The 20907-nt window shown below is 35.4% G+C and overlaps 1 protein-coding gene across 1 annotated transcript in view; it reads left to right on the forward strand.

Moving 5' to 3' along the window:
- The first annotated feature begins 1424 nt into the window (after positions 1-1424).
- Positions 1425-20907, forward strand: part of LOC135108629 (calcium-dependent secretion activator-like) — a 46232-nt gene continuing 26749 nt past the window's right edge. The window contains exons 1-7 of the mRNA XM_064019787.1: positions 1425-1444; positions 1684-1825; positions 3387-3493; positions 3677-3834; positions 6449-6469; positions 16237-16425; positions 16900-17036. Coding sequence (XP_063875857.1) covers positions 1425-1444; positions 1684-1825; positions 3387-3493; positions 3677-3834; positions 6449-6469; positions 16237-16425; positions 16900-17036 — 774 coding nt within the window. The remainder of the gene's footprint in view (positions 1445-1683; positions 1826-3386; positions 3494-3676; positions 3835-6448; positions 6470-16236; positions 16426-16899; positions 17037-20907) is intronic.

Consider the following 20907-nt stretch of genomic DNA (forward strand, 5'->3'; position numbering starts at 1 on the left):
TACCTCTGGTGGTGGCTTAAATCTTGTCATCTGCTAAGGCAGGGCTAAGTCGCACAGATCTGGCAGGTTTGAGACATTTTATAACACATGCTTAGTAATGGCTTAGCATTTCTGTGAGATAAGACCATGCTTAGCAGCTCTTGTCTCACTCTTTGGTATCCTAAAACTTATCCATTTTTGTTTCCCTCTTCATGTGTGCATTAACATCATACAAAAATGCTTTTATTCGATGCTCCCTTTGAATGCTCAATAGAAACAGTGAAAAATTTATCAAAAGGCAGGATAAATCTTCAGATTCAGATTTAACATTTTCAGCTTGAATTTTCTATCTTTGAAATAACGCTAAAGATCACCTGTACAACAACTAACAATGATATAAATGTTCAAGTGCTTTGCTATAATGCTTTCTCTTACCCAATCAAATCTGATTATCAAATGCAAAACTATAGTTTTCTAGTTTGAAAACCACTTAAAACATCACATGCTATATTTGACTAAAGTATCAAAACAAATATAATGATGTAAGACTAGAGTTTTTGGGCTTGAAAATTACCAGCAACATTATCTTCAACATCAGTAACAAGCTTACTAATGTATGAATTCCAGTAATGTAATTTCTTGACCCTCACATCACACATATTTGTTTGTACTTAGAGAGGAAGGAATAGGCAAAACCAGTTGAGGTATTATCCCTATAAATCTGTATTTATATAGCTTTAATGATTCATATTTAGGGATTCATATTTAATGATTCATATTTTAGTTCTGGTTTATGATATAAAATGCTGATCTTATCCTTCCAAGGCAAATAAAAGTACTGTACTGTATTGTGTTTTATAACCCTACATTGTCATATCTGCCACATTCTTTTACTTGAATGGGCCTCTGTTTCATCATGATGCCTTTCCATTTGTGCTCTTTTGTTCTCATGTCTTTCGGTCTCAGTGTTTATTTGCTTGATCTATGTTAGTACTATAATTTTATTGAAGATATCCTAAATGCACCCCCAGATTTTCATCTTAAAATTCTCCATGTGACAGAAATCTTTAGTAACTTTTTTTTTTTCTGGTTTTATTCCTTCATCACCAGTCTCTCTCTCTCTCTCTCTCTCTCTCTCTCTCTCTCTCTCTCTCTCTCTCTCTCTCTCTCTCTCTCTCTCTCTCTCTCTCTCTCTCTCTCTCTCTCTCTCTCTCTCTCTCTCTCTCTCTCTCTCTCTCTCTCTCTCTCTCTCTCTCTCTCTCTCTCTCTCTCTCTCTCTCTCTCTCTCTCTCTCTCTCTCTCTCTCTGGTTTCTGATTGTTGTTAATTTATTTTTTTCACATATGCTAATTTTTATCTCATCATAATGATCTGAATTTTCATTGGCATCTGGCATGCCTTTTTTGGTGTTCTGATGAAATCTCCATAATCTATCATCTTTGTCCCATGTCTACTCTCTTATCCAGGTATATCTGTGGATCATCTTTTGTTTGGATCCAACTCTTTAATAATGTGAACTTCCCTCTTTTAGCACATATGGTTGCTGCTCTATCCCTATTCTTATTCTTCTAGTGGTATACCCCATTCTCCAATCAATGCACCTCATCTAGATTTTCATTACATAGTTTAGCATTCACGTTTGATTATTTGATAACAAAGAATTATTTAAGCAAAGATTAGTCATTAATGTTCTGTCTTTTTGCAGGTGGGACACACAAGCGGATTTCACAACAACACATCCACTACCTGGTGTCAAAGTAAAGCTGTATACAGAATCAGCATCTATGCTTTCCCTAGATGATAAGGAACTAGGCAAGGTTCTACATCCCACAGCCATGTCATCCAAGGTCAGTTAAGAAATTTTATTGAAAATTTCTCTTTATAAATACTCATACTTAGCCATAACTTTATTTGGCCTTCATACAAGTGAGTTATGTTCTTTAAAAACATTACTAAAATTTGATATTTTTTCTTTGAATCCACATTTCATTGCTTTTAGATAAATATTTTGAAATTTTCATTCATAAATATGAACTTTGCAATTGTACATTAGGACAAAGGATAAAATAATTTTATTCATAGCTTTGAAAACTTATAAATTGTATGTTCATAGATCAGTGTTTGTTTGTACTTTTCTAGTTTCCTTAACTAAAAGCTCGGGTGCTACATATTGCACCCATTGCATTAATGTCCTGATCCAAATAATTTATATGATTAACATATTTTGGTAACACTCTGATTATCTGAAATCAAAATAATTCTCCAATCATTGGTATCTTCAAAAAGAAAAAGAAAAAAAAAAAATCGCTGGATTGTAACAGTATGCATGAATGTTTTAGGGCATACAGTGTGATCTACACCACATGACTGGGGCCATTCCTTTATGGATTCTTTGCTTGAAACCCAACTTAAACATATATCTCATTTTAATTAGTTCTTAATGATGGATAGATTCTAATCACATCCTTTGAGAAGTCCTGTTTGTCTCCACAAATTAAAATCAAGATTGTAAGTTAAGCTGACACCTAAATATGTGTCTAATGCTATTGTAGTCAGTACTATTTAACAATGTAGTTAAGAAATCTCAGTTTGGCACCATCTACATGATCATTTATGATTTAACAAAGGACACTACAGTACATAATACCATAAGAGTCTTTGAAGCTTCCTGTTAACTGAGATTACAAAAATAATTTTGTCATATCATTTTCAAATTTCACTGATTTGCAACCAGGCTGGCACTGTTGCCATCCACCACTCTGACCATGAAACATGTTTTATCATTATCTGATTCCAGTGCAATAGATGAACACAGTGAAAGTAGGTTTTTTGAACAGGTTACTGGTTCCAACTTAACATCAGGTAAATGTATGTACATGTGATAAAAACAGGTTCAGGTGTTTTGACACTTGCATCTGCTTTCAATCTGTTCTCCTGTTTCTCAGACAATTGTTATTGCTGATCCACTTCAGAAGTGTAATTTCTAATCATGAAATTCTTTGAAAGACCATCAGAATGTGATAAAAGGCACAGACACCATGCCAACAGAAATATAATGGATAAATTAGAGGCTGGAATTATTCATGACACAATAATCGACATTCAAAGGCTGCATACAAGAACTTATATAACAGTTTGTAATAAAGATCAAATTTTACCACCTAGAAATACCAACAATTATTCAGCTTCTTTTTCAAATTCCACAGCTGTCTTTCTTGTCTTACACTCAGTAACCTTTAAAACTGAGAAGAATAGTTCCCTATAGTTCTCAAGATAATTTTAGTTAGATTTTGATGTATGATATCAGGAACTGTATAAAAGTATAGGCACAAAACATTGTAACATAGTGGCATTTTATTTACATTAAAAAGTATGAACATAAATATAAGGATGTCATTATCATTGCAGGTACCTGAATGGTACAAGATGCAAGTTCCAAAAAATACACCTGAAAATAATCTTAGAATTAAGATTGCTGTCAGAATGGATAAACCACAAAACTTAAAACATTGTGGGTAAGTGTTTACATTATCATCATTATTGTATGGCTATTGAATCTTGTATGTATTTTTATTGATATATTATTAAATACTTGTATTGCAAGCTGCATAATGAGTGTCATGAAATTCATCCATTTTTTCTATACACAAGGTTAAATTTTATTAAAATCTCACTCGACAGCCATCTGTATGCTCTAGGGAAGAGTTGCTGGAAAAGTGGAAGAAACGGTATTTTTGTTTAGTACAAGTGTCCCAGTACACATTTGCCATGTGTAGCTACAGAGAGAAGAAAAGCGAACCCACCGAGATGATGCAGCTGGATGGGTATACAGTGGACTACATTGAGGCAGTGTCAGGTAATGTTACATTCTGTTGGATGATATTCATATATATTGGCTGCAAAATTCTTTGATCTCTAGATATAAACATCATCAAGAAGATAAATAGTATTATTTATTGAAATTTATTAAGACATTAGTTAAGCATCAAACAACACAAATATTTTTTTTCCAATAAGTAATTTTTGTTGCTAAAAATTCTAGCATTTATTTTTTGCTCATTGCAATGCATGTTGTTTCATTAGTGCTGCACTTAATTGAATCATAGCCAAAATTCTTGTATGAAAGAAAATCCTTTGGAATATGTTCCTTTCACACCTCTTGGTGCTGAGAGACATTTTTCTTTTAACTTGTCTTGAGAGGAAGGTAGTCTTTTACATGACTTATACTATATGACTAATTGCTGCTTTTATGATATATAAAATGTATAAACCTATAAGACACACCTTCATTTATGAATATGTAAAAGCAAACTCTTTCTATGTTCATTAATCACCACTGCTATAATTTGACAGAAAATTAAGTGCATGGTGCAGATGCATTAAGCAGAATCATCTGATCATAATTTTTGGATGTGATCTCAACTGATAACATTATTAAGTAGTGGCAGCAATCTGGACTTCCAGGCATTAGTTCATGAAGCAGCATCTGCATGCTACAAATGGCAAGACCAACCCAAAGCAGACACTTCCAAAACAAAACATTCTGTTGTGAATGATAAAGTTTTAGTATGGTACAATGGAGGAAAATTCCCATTCATACTGATGGTGTGGAGTATGGAGGTTAAACTGGAAAAGACAATCATTTTACAGTTCCAGAGATGGCATATTGATTATCATCTGATTGTTGGGATCCTCAATGTTAGTGCACATTTTAATTCAAACAGCCCTTTTACAGAAATGGCAACCAGGCTGACCTCAGTAATACTTCTCCTCTCTCATTCACAAAAAGTCTTTTATTTAATTTCATCCATGATGTGACACATATGGAGAAAGTTGATGCAAAAAGAATAAGGCAGGCTTTACAACAAGCTTCAGTTGTACATTGTAATGGTGATCTCTAATAAAAATACATATTCAAGCTAATTCAGTTTGATGGATGGAACCAATCCATCCAAAAAGAGATTTGTGAGGGTAAAGCTCATCAATAAACTGAAGACAGGAAGATTTCTTGTAATGGGCATGACAAGTAAAAATTTGGAATGAACATTTTTTTCCCTCATTCAAATTGCATACAGTCAGCTGATTTAGTACAGAGGGCATTGGAAATCTCAGAACCAGGCTCAGTTCATGTGATATGAACCATACATTGTTCCTTTCTGCTCCATACTCCTGACCAAGACAGACATATCACCACTCTTCTGGTATGCCCCACTAGAGGTTGAAGTTCCAGCTAAAGCCAGTTTGCCATATGTAGTTTTTTTTTTTTTTTTTTTTTTTTTTGTGTGTGTGTGTGTGTGTGTGTGTGTGAGAGTGTGTGTGTAATACTGTGGCAGGTCTTTAGGGGTAGGGTTTAGTGCCAAAAGTTGATCTCTTACAATTAGAATATTTTGAGTGGAATCCAGAAGTTGTTATAGTCCAGCTTTGAGTGAGTGCATGACTCTGCTATTTGTTGTGTTGTCTGTCTGGAGTTTGGCTTCATCATAGTAGGGTTATTCCAGTTTTGTTATGTGAAATTTTGTGGTGTCTGCAGTTTGAGTGTGGTGGTGTGGCCATGTGGCCATAATGTACTCCCTTTTCTTTCACAGCTCCAAATAACAAGTGATATCTCTCTCTCTCTCTCTCTCTCTCTCTCTCTCTCTCTCTCTCTCTCTCTCTCTCTCTCTCTCTCTCTCTCTCTCTCTCTCTCTCTCTCTCTCTCTCTCTCTCTCTCTATATATATATATATATATATATATATATATATATATATATATATATATATTAACCATTGTCGCATGCTTGCTCCTCCTTCCTTCCGGTCCTCACACATTAATTGTTATTTGTGATATGATACTGTGTCAAGTCATGTATCTGCAGACTCTCTTGCCATCTCATGCTGAAAATTTTGACCATTTCTTCACCTCTCACATTATATTTATTTATTTATTACTATTATTATTACTTATTTATTATTATTATTATTTTTTAATGATGGTTTCTGCTTGCTCACATTACTTTTCTTGTCTTCTCAATGCTCTCCTTTTTATGCTTTTGTGCATAATTTACTTGTTCATATTAATCTATCAGTAAAATCAGAAGTAGTCAGGAGATCGATCATAGAAGTGTCAGAAAATATGTAAAACTTTTACATATATGTGACCTTTAAAGTTACAAGGAAACATACTCAGCTTAGCCTAATTTGTTGAATTATGAATACAATTTCATAATGAGAATTATTATTTGTTTTATTTGTAGATATATTAAACTGGGATTGTTTATATTTATAGAATGTGTTTCAGCTGCATGGCTTTTCAGAAATATAAATTATATTACCATGAAAATTTGATTATTTTAATTAAATTATGTTTATTTTTTAAATTAGTCATGATAAGGCATTACTTTATCACTATTACATGAGCAACAATTAATTTTGTCAGTATTTTAAATTTGTTAATTTTTTTATTGTATTCTTAAATCTTAATATTTTTCAGCTCAGCTTATGGTTGGAATGGGTAAGTGCTAAAATCAAATGCTACTGTATTTCCATGCATGCCATTACAGTAGACAGAGCATGATAATAGAGCAGCATCTCTTTGTTTTTTTCATTCTTTATAGCCCCCTCTTCAAAATTTTATCCTTTTCATGCATTCAGTCAGATTGCTTAATTATTATTAGTAATAGCTGAATTATAAATATACCAATAACTCTAGAAAAAAATGGAAGTAAATAAGGAAAAGATTCCATATGTTCTGCCATGGAACTTCAATGCAGTTCGAGCAATAGTTTTTATTTCCATGTTCTTCCAAAACTGGATTGGAAAGCCAGGTAATAGAGTATGAATTCATGTAGCATACCTGACTCATAGTACAGTGTTGATGAAATTCCAGTCCATAGCACATAGATGCAACATCCAGCTTTGGATTGAAAGTGAAGGTAAAGAAACTATAAGGAAACAGAATTTCCTCAGACATGTGTTTCAGTTAAGAAAAGAAGATGAAGAGAGGTTGTTTCACAGATTGAAAATTAGATCTAATGCTGTAAATGATGAAGTGTAGAAAAAATTGAGGCATTGTCAAGACACTTTGACTTGGTACTAGAAGAGCAGTCTGACCTGGGGACATTAATCCCCAGAAAGACATTAATCCCCCTTTCCAGAAAGGGAATCTGAGGCTGATTGTATTATTTGAATTATTTTTATTTTTTAAAATTTTGAATGAAAGATTAACAGGCTTTGAGTGCATGTATAGTGTTGTGTGAAGGAAGAGAATTGTATTTAGAGGTCAGGGTGTGATTGCTTCCCTTTGTTTTGTGAGACACAAAGAGAAACATTCAAGGAGGACACAGCTGAATCAGAAGCATCCACAGCACCCACCTATGCCAGTGCTTATGAGACCTTCCTTGGAGTAATTACCATTTCAGCAGGTGTATACTGCCTCCTCCTTCAATTTTTAATGTAAGATACTAGATACCTATCACTATTGAAAACATTTAGATGAAAAAACATGTGCCTGTGCAACATTAAATAAGTAGGGGATGCATATTGCTCTATGAAGTATGTATTAGTAATGGTATAAGTAGGATGTAATATACCATCTTGCCACAAACAATTAAGTGGGTTTTGAGCTATTGATTTTTAAAGATCTAAAAAGATTAGATACAAAAAAATAGTTGAGCATTACACATCTATAGGATCACCTGTACTTGAGATCATAAGAAGATACTGTATATTTTGTTATGTGTTTATTTATTTACTTATCTCGTCCCCCCCAACAAAAAAAAAAAAAAATCTCATCTTTCAGATGCTAACTTTGAAGTTCCTGTTTGCCCAGTATGAATTATTACTCTGATGTTGGGAATCCAACTTGTGTAACATTTCTAAAGAAGACAAAAAAAAAGTTATCTCATCACTTCCTCTTTAACTTTTCTATTTTCACTTACATAATTTTCTCTGGACTAAATGATGTCCTAGATTACTTGTTGCCAGTGCTTTTACCTGCATTTCAAGAGACACTGCTGTTGTTGTTGTTGGAGGGAATGAAGGCATTTCATAGTTAGGTAAACACATATGTGAGTGGAGGGAGGGTTTAATGAGAGTGGAAGTGGGATAGGTATTGGGTGATGTTTCATGTTTGTTTAGTATACTTATTTATAGTTCTATGAATGAGGGAAATAAAAGATAAAGTGGTAGAAATCTTGAACCATTTAGAATAGGATTGTGATAATGTGTTTGTTAGCAGATGACATTGTTGTCTGCATAGAGTGTAAGGTAACCTCAGAGAATGGTAGATGAATTTTATATTATGTATTTGTGTGAAATGGAAACTGAAGGTGAATATCAGAAAGGAAATGAAATGGTTCTTGAGAGAAAAAAGACATAGATGTATGATATTAGTATACATATTGTGTTAGTTGTCACCAGAAGATACTGTACGTGTAACAGGTAGCATAGGTGCCCAGCAGGTAGAATATCCCATGTTTGATCCCCAGGCAGTCTTTGCTTTTCTGGTGAGACTTAATAGCTCCAGTGAGGAGGATCTGCAGGGCACACAATCTCCCAGTCAGTGCATGTGATGTGGCCTGTGTGTGAGTTGTTACCAGAGTGTACCATGATCCAGTGGATAGCATAGCCACCCAGCAAGCAGAAGGTCCTGGGTTCAGTCCCCAGGGTGTGCCTGTGTGTGAAACTCCCTAGCTTCAACACCTAACTTATAGGATGAGTGTACCAGCAGTAGTAGGTTGTGAAATAGTTCTAGGAGACAGAATGAAGGAATTATAAAAGAGCAGTGCTAAGGATATGAAATGGGGAAATATGCCATTGGAAGTAGAGAACGTTAATTGGAAGGATTATGAAAGAAAAATACCCCTTGAGATCAAGAAGTTTAAGGAAAAGTATTATTCTATTAATATTCATGTATGAATCAGAGGCTTAGATATGGAACAAAGCTCAGCATTCAAGAGCACAGTGATGCCCTACATATTTGCAGTTCAGTATTTGTGGTTTCCCATATTTGGAGATTTTTTTCCTAATCTAATTTAACTAATGGGGAGTTTTCAGAGTTGCCAGATGTCAATCTTTTGGCCCAAAGAGCCTGGATTATTCTTTCAATTATTGTAAATTACAGTAACCCTCAATATAACAAACATGTTGGGGGAGGTGGGTCGCTAAAGGTGAAAATTCAATATATATATATGTTACAGTCAATACCTGAATCCAGACAATTTGTAAAGTGACTTATTTTTTCAGGCAATTTGTGAACTGCCTAACCTAACCTAACCTAACCTAACCTAACCTAACCTAACCTAACCTAACCTAACCTAACCTAACCTAACCTAACCTAACCTAACCTAACCAGGCAGTTCACAAATTGCCTGAAAAAATAAGTCACTTTACAAATTGTCTGGATTCAGGTATTGACTGTAACATATATATATATATATATATATATATATATATATATATATATATATATATATATATATATATATATATATATATATATGTGTGTGTGTGTGTGTGTGTGTGTGTGTGTGTGTGTGTGTGTGTGTGTGTGTGTGGAGAGAGAGAGAGAGAGAGAGAGAGAGAGAGAGAGAGAGAGAGAGAGAGAGAGAGAGAGAGAGAGAGAGAGAGAGAGAGAGAGAGAGAGAGAGAGAGGGGGGGGGGCAGGAGGAAGCAGGGAGCAGGCTTAAAGGGGTTGTTATACCTGAAATTTGGTAAACAGAGATTTGTTATATTGAGGGTTTACTGTACATATCAGTTTAGTCCCCTTTCATTTTAATGTGTAATAAATTTTTTTAACTGAAAATTATGTAGAATACATATAATAATTGTTACTTATTGTGTTAAAATGAATTTTAAATGTGCTTAATAAATGTGATATGTATATTTTATGATTTAAACTATAACCATAGGTATTTCTGAGCTTTATAGGGGTGGTTTCCCATATTTGTGGATTTTCACTATTCGTGGGAAGTTTTGGAACAGCTCCTGCAAATAGCGCACGAACACTGTATGTTTTAGAAGTGAGCTATCAAAGAGGAGCATATGGACTGACAAGTTAGAAGAGTAAGAGTATTGAAGAAGTATATGAAAGATGGAGTATGGGAACCTACATATATGGAATGAGGTGTGGAACAGTGGAGTGGGTGTAAGTAAATACTTGGGATGGCTTGGCCACATTGAAAGAATGAAGAATAAATAGTTTGTAAAGAAAGTATTCAGTGTCATGCAAAACTGAGGGTGAAAGGATAAGGTAAGGAAATACATGTGTGAAAGGGATGCTAGTTGAGGTTATATCAATCACAGTGTTCTTTTCTTTTCCTTAAGTATAATGAAAGATGTGGTGTAAGCTGTTGTGATACAAGGATTATATATATAGCTGAGACAATATTACTGTGTGGATATAAATGGATGTTGTCATTAAGAGAATATGCTGTGAGTACTGCCACCACTTGTGTAAATTAAGCAATGAATGATATTGCTATGAATTGTAGTGATGGGACAATTGAATACTGACCAAAATCTATTCAAATCAAGGTGATCTTGGCATGTAGAATAGATGCAGAATATGGTCTTCCAGAACAAAGATATACTGGGCTTTATTCATTGTCACATTCTTGGGAGAGAAGTACAGACCACATCATTTGGCTGGACTGCTGAAGCATCCACACGCCCTCAAATTCAGTGTGTTTTAATTGTGTTGATTGTGTAGGCAAGGTCAATAGAGGAGTGGCATCTGATACCCATTGCACAACTGTGGATGCTCTGAATTGTGGACTTATTAGACCACATCAATCTTCTGTGATCCAGGAAGCATAGTTCTTGGCAAAAGCAAGTCTTTCCTTCTTCATGCAATCCACCAGAAATTATTTGCTTGCTTCACTGCAGGCTGGGAGGTGCAGGTCTTTCTGGAGGTAATGCTGTATGCAGCAAGCAGATGCATCTTTCAGCAAACCTGGGTGGCATTCCTTTAGTTCTGCAGCTGTCACTTTTCTCTGCAGAAGATTGTCTGTTGGTTTGGTAGTCTTGCATGGCAGACCAGAACGTGTTTTTGCAAGGGGAACAACATTAGCAAGGAGGCCATGAGCTGCTGGCAACAGAGTTGTGACACTGGATTTTGGACAGCCAGAACATCAACAAATTTCTTTGATCAGTACATCACTGCACCAAAAATGAGTCAGACAGACACAAAATATCCCAAATCCTAGACACTAGTGGACACAACCCAAAGAAAGTGTCATCCTAGTTGCTGTCTGAGGGGCAATTTCACAGTTGCTTCCTTTTGTTGTGATCTTTACCAATGACTGATCTCTACCACCAACAACAAATCCAATTTCATACTTGTTTTTTAATGTTTTGTTTACTTTGATCCGTACCAGAAATTGGAACCTTTGGTAATGCTGACTTGGTAGCTGCTGGCTCTCCCCAATGGAGCTTGGCAGTGCATTTATTTTTTGCAAATAGCACAAAGTCTTATCCTTTTGTAGTTGTATTATTTCCTAAATTATATACTACTAATGATAAATAATAGTGATATGATAGAATTTAAGAAAAATTTGGATGGTAGCATGAACTCACTTCACCAGTTGATGAAAACTTCACTACCTGTCACCATTATTTCATTTCTTACCCATACTAGGTCAAACTCCAGTAATAATCCTTACATACATATAGGGTATATGGAATTTGTCTTCTAAAAGAAATATTGGATAATAATGAAATAATATTACTGTTTTCATCAGAGGGTTAGGTTTGTTAGGCTAGGTTTAGATTAATTCAGTTCATAGATTTCGCTGTTTATCCCTTCATTGTGGATATTATGATTAAAAAATCATAATTTGCCCAGAAATAAATATATATAGTTACTGTTTCAGAATTAGTAGGCTTGAATGATTTCCAATAAACCCAAAATATTTAAATTTAACAGTGTATGTGTACAGCAATGAGGGAACGAGAAATAGATGATTTATTATGTGCCTGGTTGGTAGAAGCAGTTTGAAGAATGTCAGATAGTTATTCAAAGGGAAGGATTTAAATCACAAAATGTAACCATAATAATGGATATGCCATGTTGAAGGCATCACTGATGTATTTCCACGCCTTTCTCCCTTTTTTTTTATTTTTTTTTTTAGTGCTGGCATGGTAAGGTCTTTTGTCAAGAACTGACTAGTTTTTTCTAATGATGTCACCCCGGCTTACCAACATTACCGAATCAGCAGTCTTTGTATTTTATGATTGTTACCAGGTTCGGGATTATCAAAACCATGAAAATAATGAATCTGAAATCTGATTGTGGTGTCGGTAATGCCTGTTACCAAGTTGGTAAAGCTTTTAACTAGGAATGTTACCAAGCAATTGCGTGGCCCTGAGAGAGTGTGGGGAGGCAGCTACCCACCTAGCAGGCTCACACTCCATTATATAAATGTTCAATCTCACTGGAAAATAATCTCATCACTGTAAGTGCAAGAAACACAAAATGAAGCCAGATCACATTACCATGTGTTTTCAATGGAGAAGCCTGGCTTTCTTTTTCAATGACTGCATTTACTTCTGGAATAAAGAAATATGATCACATACATGCTATTAATCTTCACACTTAATGCAATATACATATCTCCATATATATAAATGTAGATTATATATTGCTAATTGTCTTTTCATATGTTGTAGGATATAATTGCATGCAATCAACCTAAAATACAATGATATACAAGTATATCTTTTCTGTTTCTGTCAGTGCATTTCATGCTCTAAATTCTGACATGTTTTTATGAACTTAAAAGATTAAGACATTTATGTGGATGATATGCCCAACATTCTTGACCTTTTCCTAACCTCTAATCCTTCTGTTTATGCTGTTACCCTCTCTTCTCTGTTGGGCTCCTCCGATCACAATCTCATATCTGTAACTTGTCTTATCGCTCCAATTCCTCCTCAGGATCCCCCTAAGTAGAGTTGCCTCTGGCATTTTGCCTCTGCTAGCTGGAGGGACCAGAGGAGGTATTTTGCTGATTTTCCATGGAATGACTACTGCTTCCATGTCAGAGATCTGTCTCTGTGTGCTGAGCGCATAACAGAGGTGATAGTGTCTGGCATGGAGGCGTACATTTCTCAGTCTTTTTCTCAACCTAAACCTTCCAGACTTTGGTTTAACACAGCCTGTTCTTGTGCTATACATAATAGAGAGGTGGCCCACAAAAGGTACTTGAGCCTTCCAACACCAGAATCTCATGCACTTTAAAACTCTGCCTGGAACCATGCCAAGTCTCCTCTAGCTAGCGAAAAACTCTTTCATTGATAGAAAATGTCAAAATCTTTCAAGATCTAACGACCCCTTGTGACTTCTGGCACCTAACCAAAAACATCTCCAATAACTTTGCTTCTTCCTCTTTCCCTCCTTTATTTCAAACAGATGGCACCACTGCTGTCACATCTATCTCTAAAGCTGATCTATTCACTCACACCTTTGCTAAAAACTCAACCTTGGATGATTCAGGGTTTGTTCCTCCCCCTCCTCCACCCTCTGACTATTTCATGCTATCTATTAAAATTCTGCTCAATGATGTTTTCCATGCCCTCACTGGCCTAAACCCTCAGATGGCTTATGGACCTGATGGGATCCCTCCTATTTTTCTCCAAAACTGTGCCTCCATGCTTGCACCTTGCCTAGTCATATTCTTTGAACATCTACCTTTCCTTCTTGTTGGAAGTTTGCCTACATTCAACCTGTTCCTAAAAAGGGTAACTGCTCTAATCCCCCAAACTACTGTCCTATTGCTTTAATTTCCTGCCTATGGAAAGTTTTTTAATCTATCCTCAACAGGAAGATTCTTAAACATCCATCACTTCACAACCTTCAATCTGATTGCCAGTATGGGTTCTGTCAAGGCTGCTCTACTGGTGATCTGGCTTTTCTTACTGAGTCTTGGTCATCCTCTTTTAGAGATTTTGGTGAAAGTTTTGCCATTGCCTTAGACACATCAAACTATCCTCCTACAGCTTCTATCCTTCTCTCTGTAACTTTGTCTCAGGTTTCCTTTTCTGACCATTCTATTGCTGGTATGGTAGATGGTCGCTGTTCTTCTAAATCTTTTAACAGTGGTGTTCCTCAGAGTTCTGTTCTGTCACCCACACTCTTCCAATTATTCATCAATGATATTCTAAACCAAACTTGTTGTCCTGCTGCTCCTATGCTGATGATACCACCCTGGACTTTTCCACGTCTTTTCATAGATATCCAACGCTTCAGGAAGTAAGCAGTTCATGCATAGAAGCCACAGAACGCCTGACTTCTGATCTCTATAAAATTTCTGATTGGAGCAGAGCAAACTTGGTATTGTTCAATGCCTCAAAAACTCAATTCCTCCATCTATTACCTCAGCACAACTTTCCAGACAACTATCCCTCTTCTTCAGTGACATTCAACTGTCTCCCTCTTCTACACTGAACATCCTCAGTCTGTCCTTTTCTTATAATCTAAACTGGAAACTTCACATATCATCTCTAGCTGAAACAGCTGCTATTGAATTAGGTATTCTGAGATGTCTCCACCAGTTTTTCTCACCCCCCACCCCACAAACTACTAACTCTGTCCATGTATGGAATATGCTTCTCATGTCTTGGGATGTTCTACTCATACTGCTCTTTTAGACAAGGTGGAATCTAAAGCTTTTCGTCTCATCAACTTCTCTTCTCAAACTGACTGTCTTCAGCGTCTTTCTCATCACAACAATGTTGCATCTCTTGCTATCTTCTACTGCTATTTTCATGCTAACTGCTTTTCTGATCTTGTTAACTGCATGCTTCCCCTCCTCCTGTGGCCTTGCTGCACAAGACTTTCTTCTTCCTCTCACCCCCATTCTATCCACCTCTCTAATGCAAGAGTTAACCAGTATTCTCAATCATTCATCCCTTTCTCTGGTAAACTCTGGAATTCCCTGCCTGGTTCTGTATTTCCACCTTCCTATGACTTGAATTCCTTCAAGAGGGAGGTTTCAAGACACTTATCCTTCAGTTTCTGACTACTGCTTTGGACCCTTTCCTGGGACTGGCATCTCAGTGGGTTTTTCTTTTTTATTGGATTTTTGTTGCCCTTGGCCAGTGTCCCTCCTACATATAAAAAGAATTAAGAAATTATATATATATATATATATATATATATATATATATATATATATATATATATATATATATATATATATATATATATATATATATATATATATATATATATATATATATATATATATATATATATATATATATTTACAGTGGTTTGGTTACCGAATATCTCCCTTTTCAAACAATTCGGTTTTCAAACAATATTTGTAACTCGCAATTGCTTCAATTGCTGTACTATAATTCAGTTTTTGAACAATCACTTGCTTTCAAAGACTACAAGACATAGCAAAACCTGCCATTTATTACTAATTTATAGTTTCTATAAATATTTCCTTTGTTTTTATATATATTTGGAGGAGAGACACAGAGGGTAAGACAGTATTTTAACCTTTGAAATAAGCTAAATGTGATCCCGTTGAAGAACCTCAATGTAAGCAAACAAGGTTCAGCGCTCAGGAGTAGTCCCCAACCTCTTGTAGCTTTTTCTTTGACCCACAACGCCATCATTACTGCACAACTACATTTTTCCATTAGCTTTTTCCAAGCAGCAAGATGTCTAAGTGTTATGATCACCTTCATATTAGCAGTGATTGGGTTGCTGCTCTCAGTGTCGCTCTTTAAGGCTTCCCTCACGTGATCAGCGACAAAGAGAATGCCTGCATGGTCTAAACAATATCTTTTCATGAGCTCTGTGTCACTAAGTTCATTTAATACATCCTTTCTGGATAAAAGAAAATTTCTAAGCTGGAGATGTTATGGATCTGAGCAGTGGGAGCATCGGTCATTACCCACTAAGACACATTGGACAGATGTCTGAGAACGGATTAATCTATTTTACATTGATTCCTTTAGTTTTGGTTTTCAAACATTATGAAATTCAAATGGCATTTAGAAATTAATTATGTTCAGAAACTGACATTTCACTTTATATATATATATATATATATATATATATATATATATATATATATATATATATATATATATATATATATATATATATATATATATATATATATATAGACACACACACAGACACACACACACACACACACACACACATGCTAATTACTCATCCATGTGTTCACTTACACATTGTATGGAAATGGAATCTTTGATCATCAGCAGGAATGTGACATGCAATGATATTACATGTTGCAGATCTAGAAGGTGGTAGATTTTTCTTCAATGCTGTAAGAGAAGGAGAATCAATACTTTATGCAACAGAAGATGAAAATGAGTCTCATCAGTGGGTGACGGCACTATACCGGGCCACAGGACAGGCCCACAAGCCCACCCCTCCTGTTATGCCTCAGGGGAAAAATTCTACTTTATCAAAAATTCAAGGAGGTAATTTTTATTTTTTAATCATCAAAAAACAAGTACCATTTAATTTTGATTAATTGTTTCCCATCTCCTCTCTCTCTCTCTCTCTCTCTCTCTCTCTCTCTCTCTCTCTCTCTCTCTCTCTCTCTCTCTCTCTCTCTCTCTCTCTCTTTTATTACTCAGTTTCCTGTAATGTGTTTAATGATCTTGGCTGACAACAGAGAGATTCCAGGTCCAAATTTATAGTTAGTTGGAGACAATTCAGAATTGTCTAAATTCACATTACAGTTCTGTTCAACTATTGTCTATAAGTGCAGGTGCATCATAGAAGCCAAGGAGTTATGATCTTCCAGCCTGGCAATTCCATCAAAATACCACAAGCCAGGTTGACTACTTAGTTTGGCATAGCTGATCCACCAAACCATTCAGAGAAACCTTTCTTTTGTGGTCCATTCACATAAGCTGATGATTTTAATAATTTCTTCTTTTATTTTCTAGATGCTGACAAGGCCAAGAAACATGGAATGGATGAATATATTGGTGCAGATCCCATCAGATTTGATCACCACAACCTTTTTAGAATTCTACAAGGGCAAACAGTAGAATATCGTCTTGTTGATCCATATTGTTCTTTAGTAAGTTATTAATTACAGTGTTTTGGCCATTTCATCATATTCCAGTCATAGGTTCTGTAAGTCTGTTATTCCTGTTGAATCAATTTTGACTGTTGTAAGTGCAATGATATAAGGGTTTTCTAATTAGAATAAATCAACAGCATGCATCAGAGAACAAATACAGTTTTTTCCACTTTTCTTGAAGTACTAATGATGGTCGCCACCTTCTAAGTCATATATATATATATATATATATATATATATATATATATATATATATATATATATATATATATATATATATATATATATATATATATATATATATTGTGTGTGTGTGTGTGTGTGTGTGTGTGTGTGTTTACCTAGTTACCTAGTTGTATAATACAGGGTTTGAGCAGGGTTCATAGTGTCCTGTCTCCATATCTATATTTATCCATCATTTCCTTAAATTTATGCACATTTGCTACTGTAACAATCTCTTTATTTAGGCCATTCCAGGTATCCACAGTTCTATGTGGAAAATTGTGCTTCTTGATGTCCCTCAAACACTGACCCTTCCTGATCTTTGAGTGCCCTCTCATTCTTCCAGCTTCATCACCTTCCAGCAACATCAGGTCCTGCTTGTCTATCTTCTCAATGTGGCTAACTGTTTCATATAATGTTATTAGATATCCTCTTTCTCTTATAACTTGCAAAGTTGACAGTCCCATTTCCTTCAACCTCTTTTCATATGTTAGGTCTTTCAGCTCTGGTACCATCCTTGTAGCTGCCCACTGAATTCTGTCCAATTTCTTTATATTTTTCTTCCTATGTGGAGACCACACCACTGCTGCACATTCCAGCCTGGGACATAGCATAGTGGCTAAAATTTTTTCATCATAGTCTTTTCCATGTAATGAAATGCCACTCTAATGTTTGTTAACATCCTGTGCATTGAGCCAAATATCTCACTTATATGCCGTTCTGGGATCAGGGTATCTTGAATAACCACTCCTAGTCTTTTTCTTCCTTGCTCTTCATTATTACTTCCCCCATTTTATAGTTCCATGCAGATCTTCTTTTTACTCTTTCCTATTTCCATCATGTGGCATTTCTTAGCATTTAATTCCAATTTCCCACTTTTTGCTCCACTGATAAATCTTGTCAATACCTCTTTGCAACTCTATACAATCAACATAGCTATTTTATTACTTTTAGTGTGTGTGTGTGTGTGTGTGTATTTACCTAGTTGTATTGTACAGGACATGAACTAAAGCTCATTTTATCCTGTCTCTATAACCATATTTATCCAGTTTCTCTTTAAATGTGTGTACACTGCCACAACTACCTCCTCTTCCTTCTAATCATTCAAGATTTCAATAGTTCAGTACAGGAAGCTGTATTTCTTGATGTTGCTTAAACATCCACTCTTCTTTATTTTCTTCCCATGCCCTCTCATCCATCGCTCTCCCTCCTCCATCTGTAGTACCAATTAATTTCTCTCTATTCTTTCTATATTGTTTACTAATTTGTACATCGTTATCAGGTCTCTCTTTCTCTTCTCTCCTTTAGTGTTGGTAATCCCATCTCTTCAAGTCTTTCTTTATAGCTTAAGTCCTTCTGGTACCATCTTTGTCGCTATCCTCTGTATTCTTTCCAGCTTCTATGTGGAACCTAAACTACTGCTGTATATTCCTATTTAGGTCATATTATGCTCATTATAATTTTCTTCATTTCTTTATCTAAATATTTAAATGCCACCCTAATGTTTGTTAACAAGCTGTATGTAGAGCCAAGTATTCTGTTTATGTGCCTTTCAGGTGATAGTGTGTCCTGGATCATTACTCCCTAATCTTTTTCTTCATTACTTTTCATTATTATTTCTCACAATTTTTAATTCTGTGAAGGTCTTTTTTACTTTTTCCTATTTCCAACACATGGCATTTTCTGGCATTAAATTCTAGTTTCCATCTTTAGCTCCATGCATGTATCTTGTCTTTGTAACTCCTTGCAGTCATTTTCATCCTTTATTATTTTCATTATTTTTGCATCATCAGTGAAAAGGTTTATATAGCTATTTAGATCCTTTGTCATATCATTTACATATATTTGAAACAACAGGTGCTAACACAGATTCTTGTGGTACCCCACTTGTCACTTTGCACCAACTTGAATTAGTGTCTTTGATTACTGTTCTCATTTCTCTCCCTTGTAAATAATCCTCGATCCATCTCAATGTTTCTCCATTTAGTCCTCCTTCATTCTCTAACTTCCACATAAGACTTTTGTGGGGAACTTTAACAAATGCTTTTTTTGAGATCCAGGTATACCAAATCAACCAATTCGTCCCTCTCTAGCACTCCATCTATTACTCATATAGAAGCTCAGTAGATTTGTGACACAGGATCTTCCTTTCCTGAGTCCAAATTGCTTTTCTGTAATTATCTTTTCATCTTCTAAATATTGTATCCATCTGTCCTTAATTACTATTTTACAAAGCTTGCTTACAATGCTTGTTCATGACACTTGTCTGTGATTTAATGGTTTCATTTTATTTCTCCCTTTGTATACTGGGACTATGTTAGCTCTTTTCCATTCCCTTGGTACTTTTTCCTTCTTTCAACGAGCTGGTAACTATATCCCATATGGGTTCCTTCATTTGTTCTCTGCATTCTTTTAATATCCATCCATTTTATTGATTAGGTCCCATAATTTTTTTAATATCCAGCTCTTCCAGCAGTTTTTTGATATCTTGTCTCTTTACTTGTATCTCCTGTATTCCCTCATTCTGTGATACCACTTTCAGTGCCACAAAATCAGTCTCCTTTGTTAACACAGATTGAAAACTCATTCATTAGTTCACTCATCTCCTCAGTAGTTTCATAAACTCTTCTTCTCTTCTTTACTTGTTTATGTCATCCCAGTTTCATTTTTCCACTTAAGTATCTGTAGAAGAGTTTGGGCTTTTCCTTGCATGTTCTTACTATGTCACTTTCAAAAATTTCTTTCTCTTTATTATACCATATTCATTCCTTAGCTTTCTGTATTCTTCCCTAGTATTTCTGTTCAGTTTTCTGATCATATTCCTCCATGTCTTGTCCTGTTTCTTTTTTTGCTTCCACACACCTGGTATTGTAATATTCGTGCTTCCCAGTTTTAACTTTATAACTTGGTACAAACTGTTGCACCCCTTATATTCTTGCTCAAAATTATCTTATGTGTGTGTGTGTGTTTAACTAGTTATGATACACTGGAAGGGAGCTATGTTTGTACTGTCTTGTTTCCATATCATCTATTATTTAATTGTTTTTTTTAAATCATGAATAATCCTTGCATAGAGCACTTCCTCATCCAGTCCATTCTGTGCTAATATGAGGGAAGCTAGACTTCTTTGTCTCTTTTCTTAGTGGTTGCTTTTAATTTTCTTCCATGTCCTCTTGTTTCCCTTTTGTTGCACACGTGTGTGTGTATTTACCTAGTTGTATTTACCTAGTTGTGGTTTACATGAGGGTAGTAATCTCATGGTATCCCATCTCTATATCTATCCAGTTTGGTCTTAAAAGCATGGACAGTTACAGCATTGACAATGTCTTACTGAGTTCATGCCATTTGTTTACATTTCTGAGGAAAACTATACTTTTTGATGTCTCTTCTACAGTTAACTTTCTACAGCTTCTTACTGTGTCTCCTTGTACTCTGTGTGTCTAAATTTATAAAAAAAAATTGGTCCACATTTTCCATACCATTTATCAGTCTATAGATGTTTATTAAATCTCCTCTCTCTCTCTCTCTCTCTCTCTCTCTCTCTCTCTCTCTCTCTCTCTCTCTCTCTCTCTCTCTCTCTCTCTCTCTCTCTCTCTCTCTCTCTCTCTCTCTCTCTCTCTCTCTCTCTCTCTCTCTCTCTCCTATT

The sequence above is a fragment of the Scylla paramamosain genome, chromosome 17 (assembly GCF_035594125.1).
Source record: "Scylla paramamosain isolate STU-SP2022 chromosome 17, ASM3559412v1, whole genome shotgun sequence".
Lineage (NCBI taxonomy): Eukaryota > Metazoa > Arthropoda > Malacostraca > Decapoda > Portunidae > Scylla > Scylla paramamosain.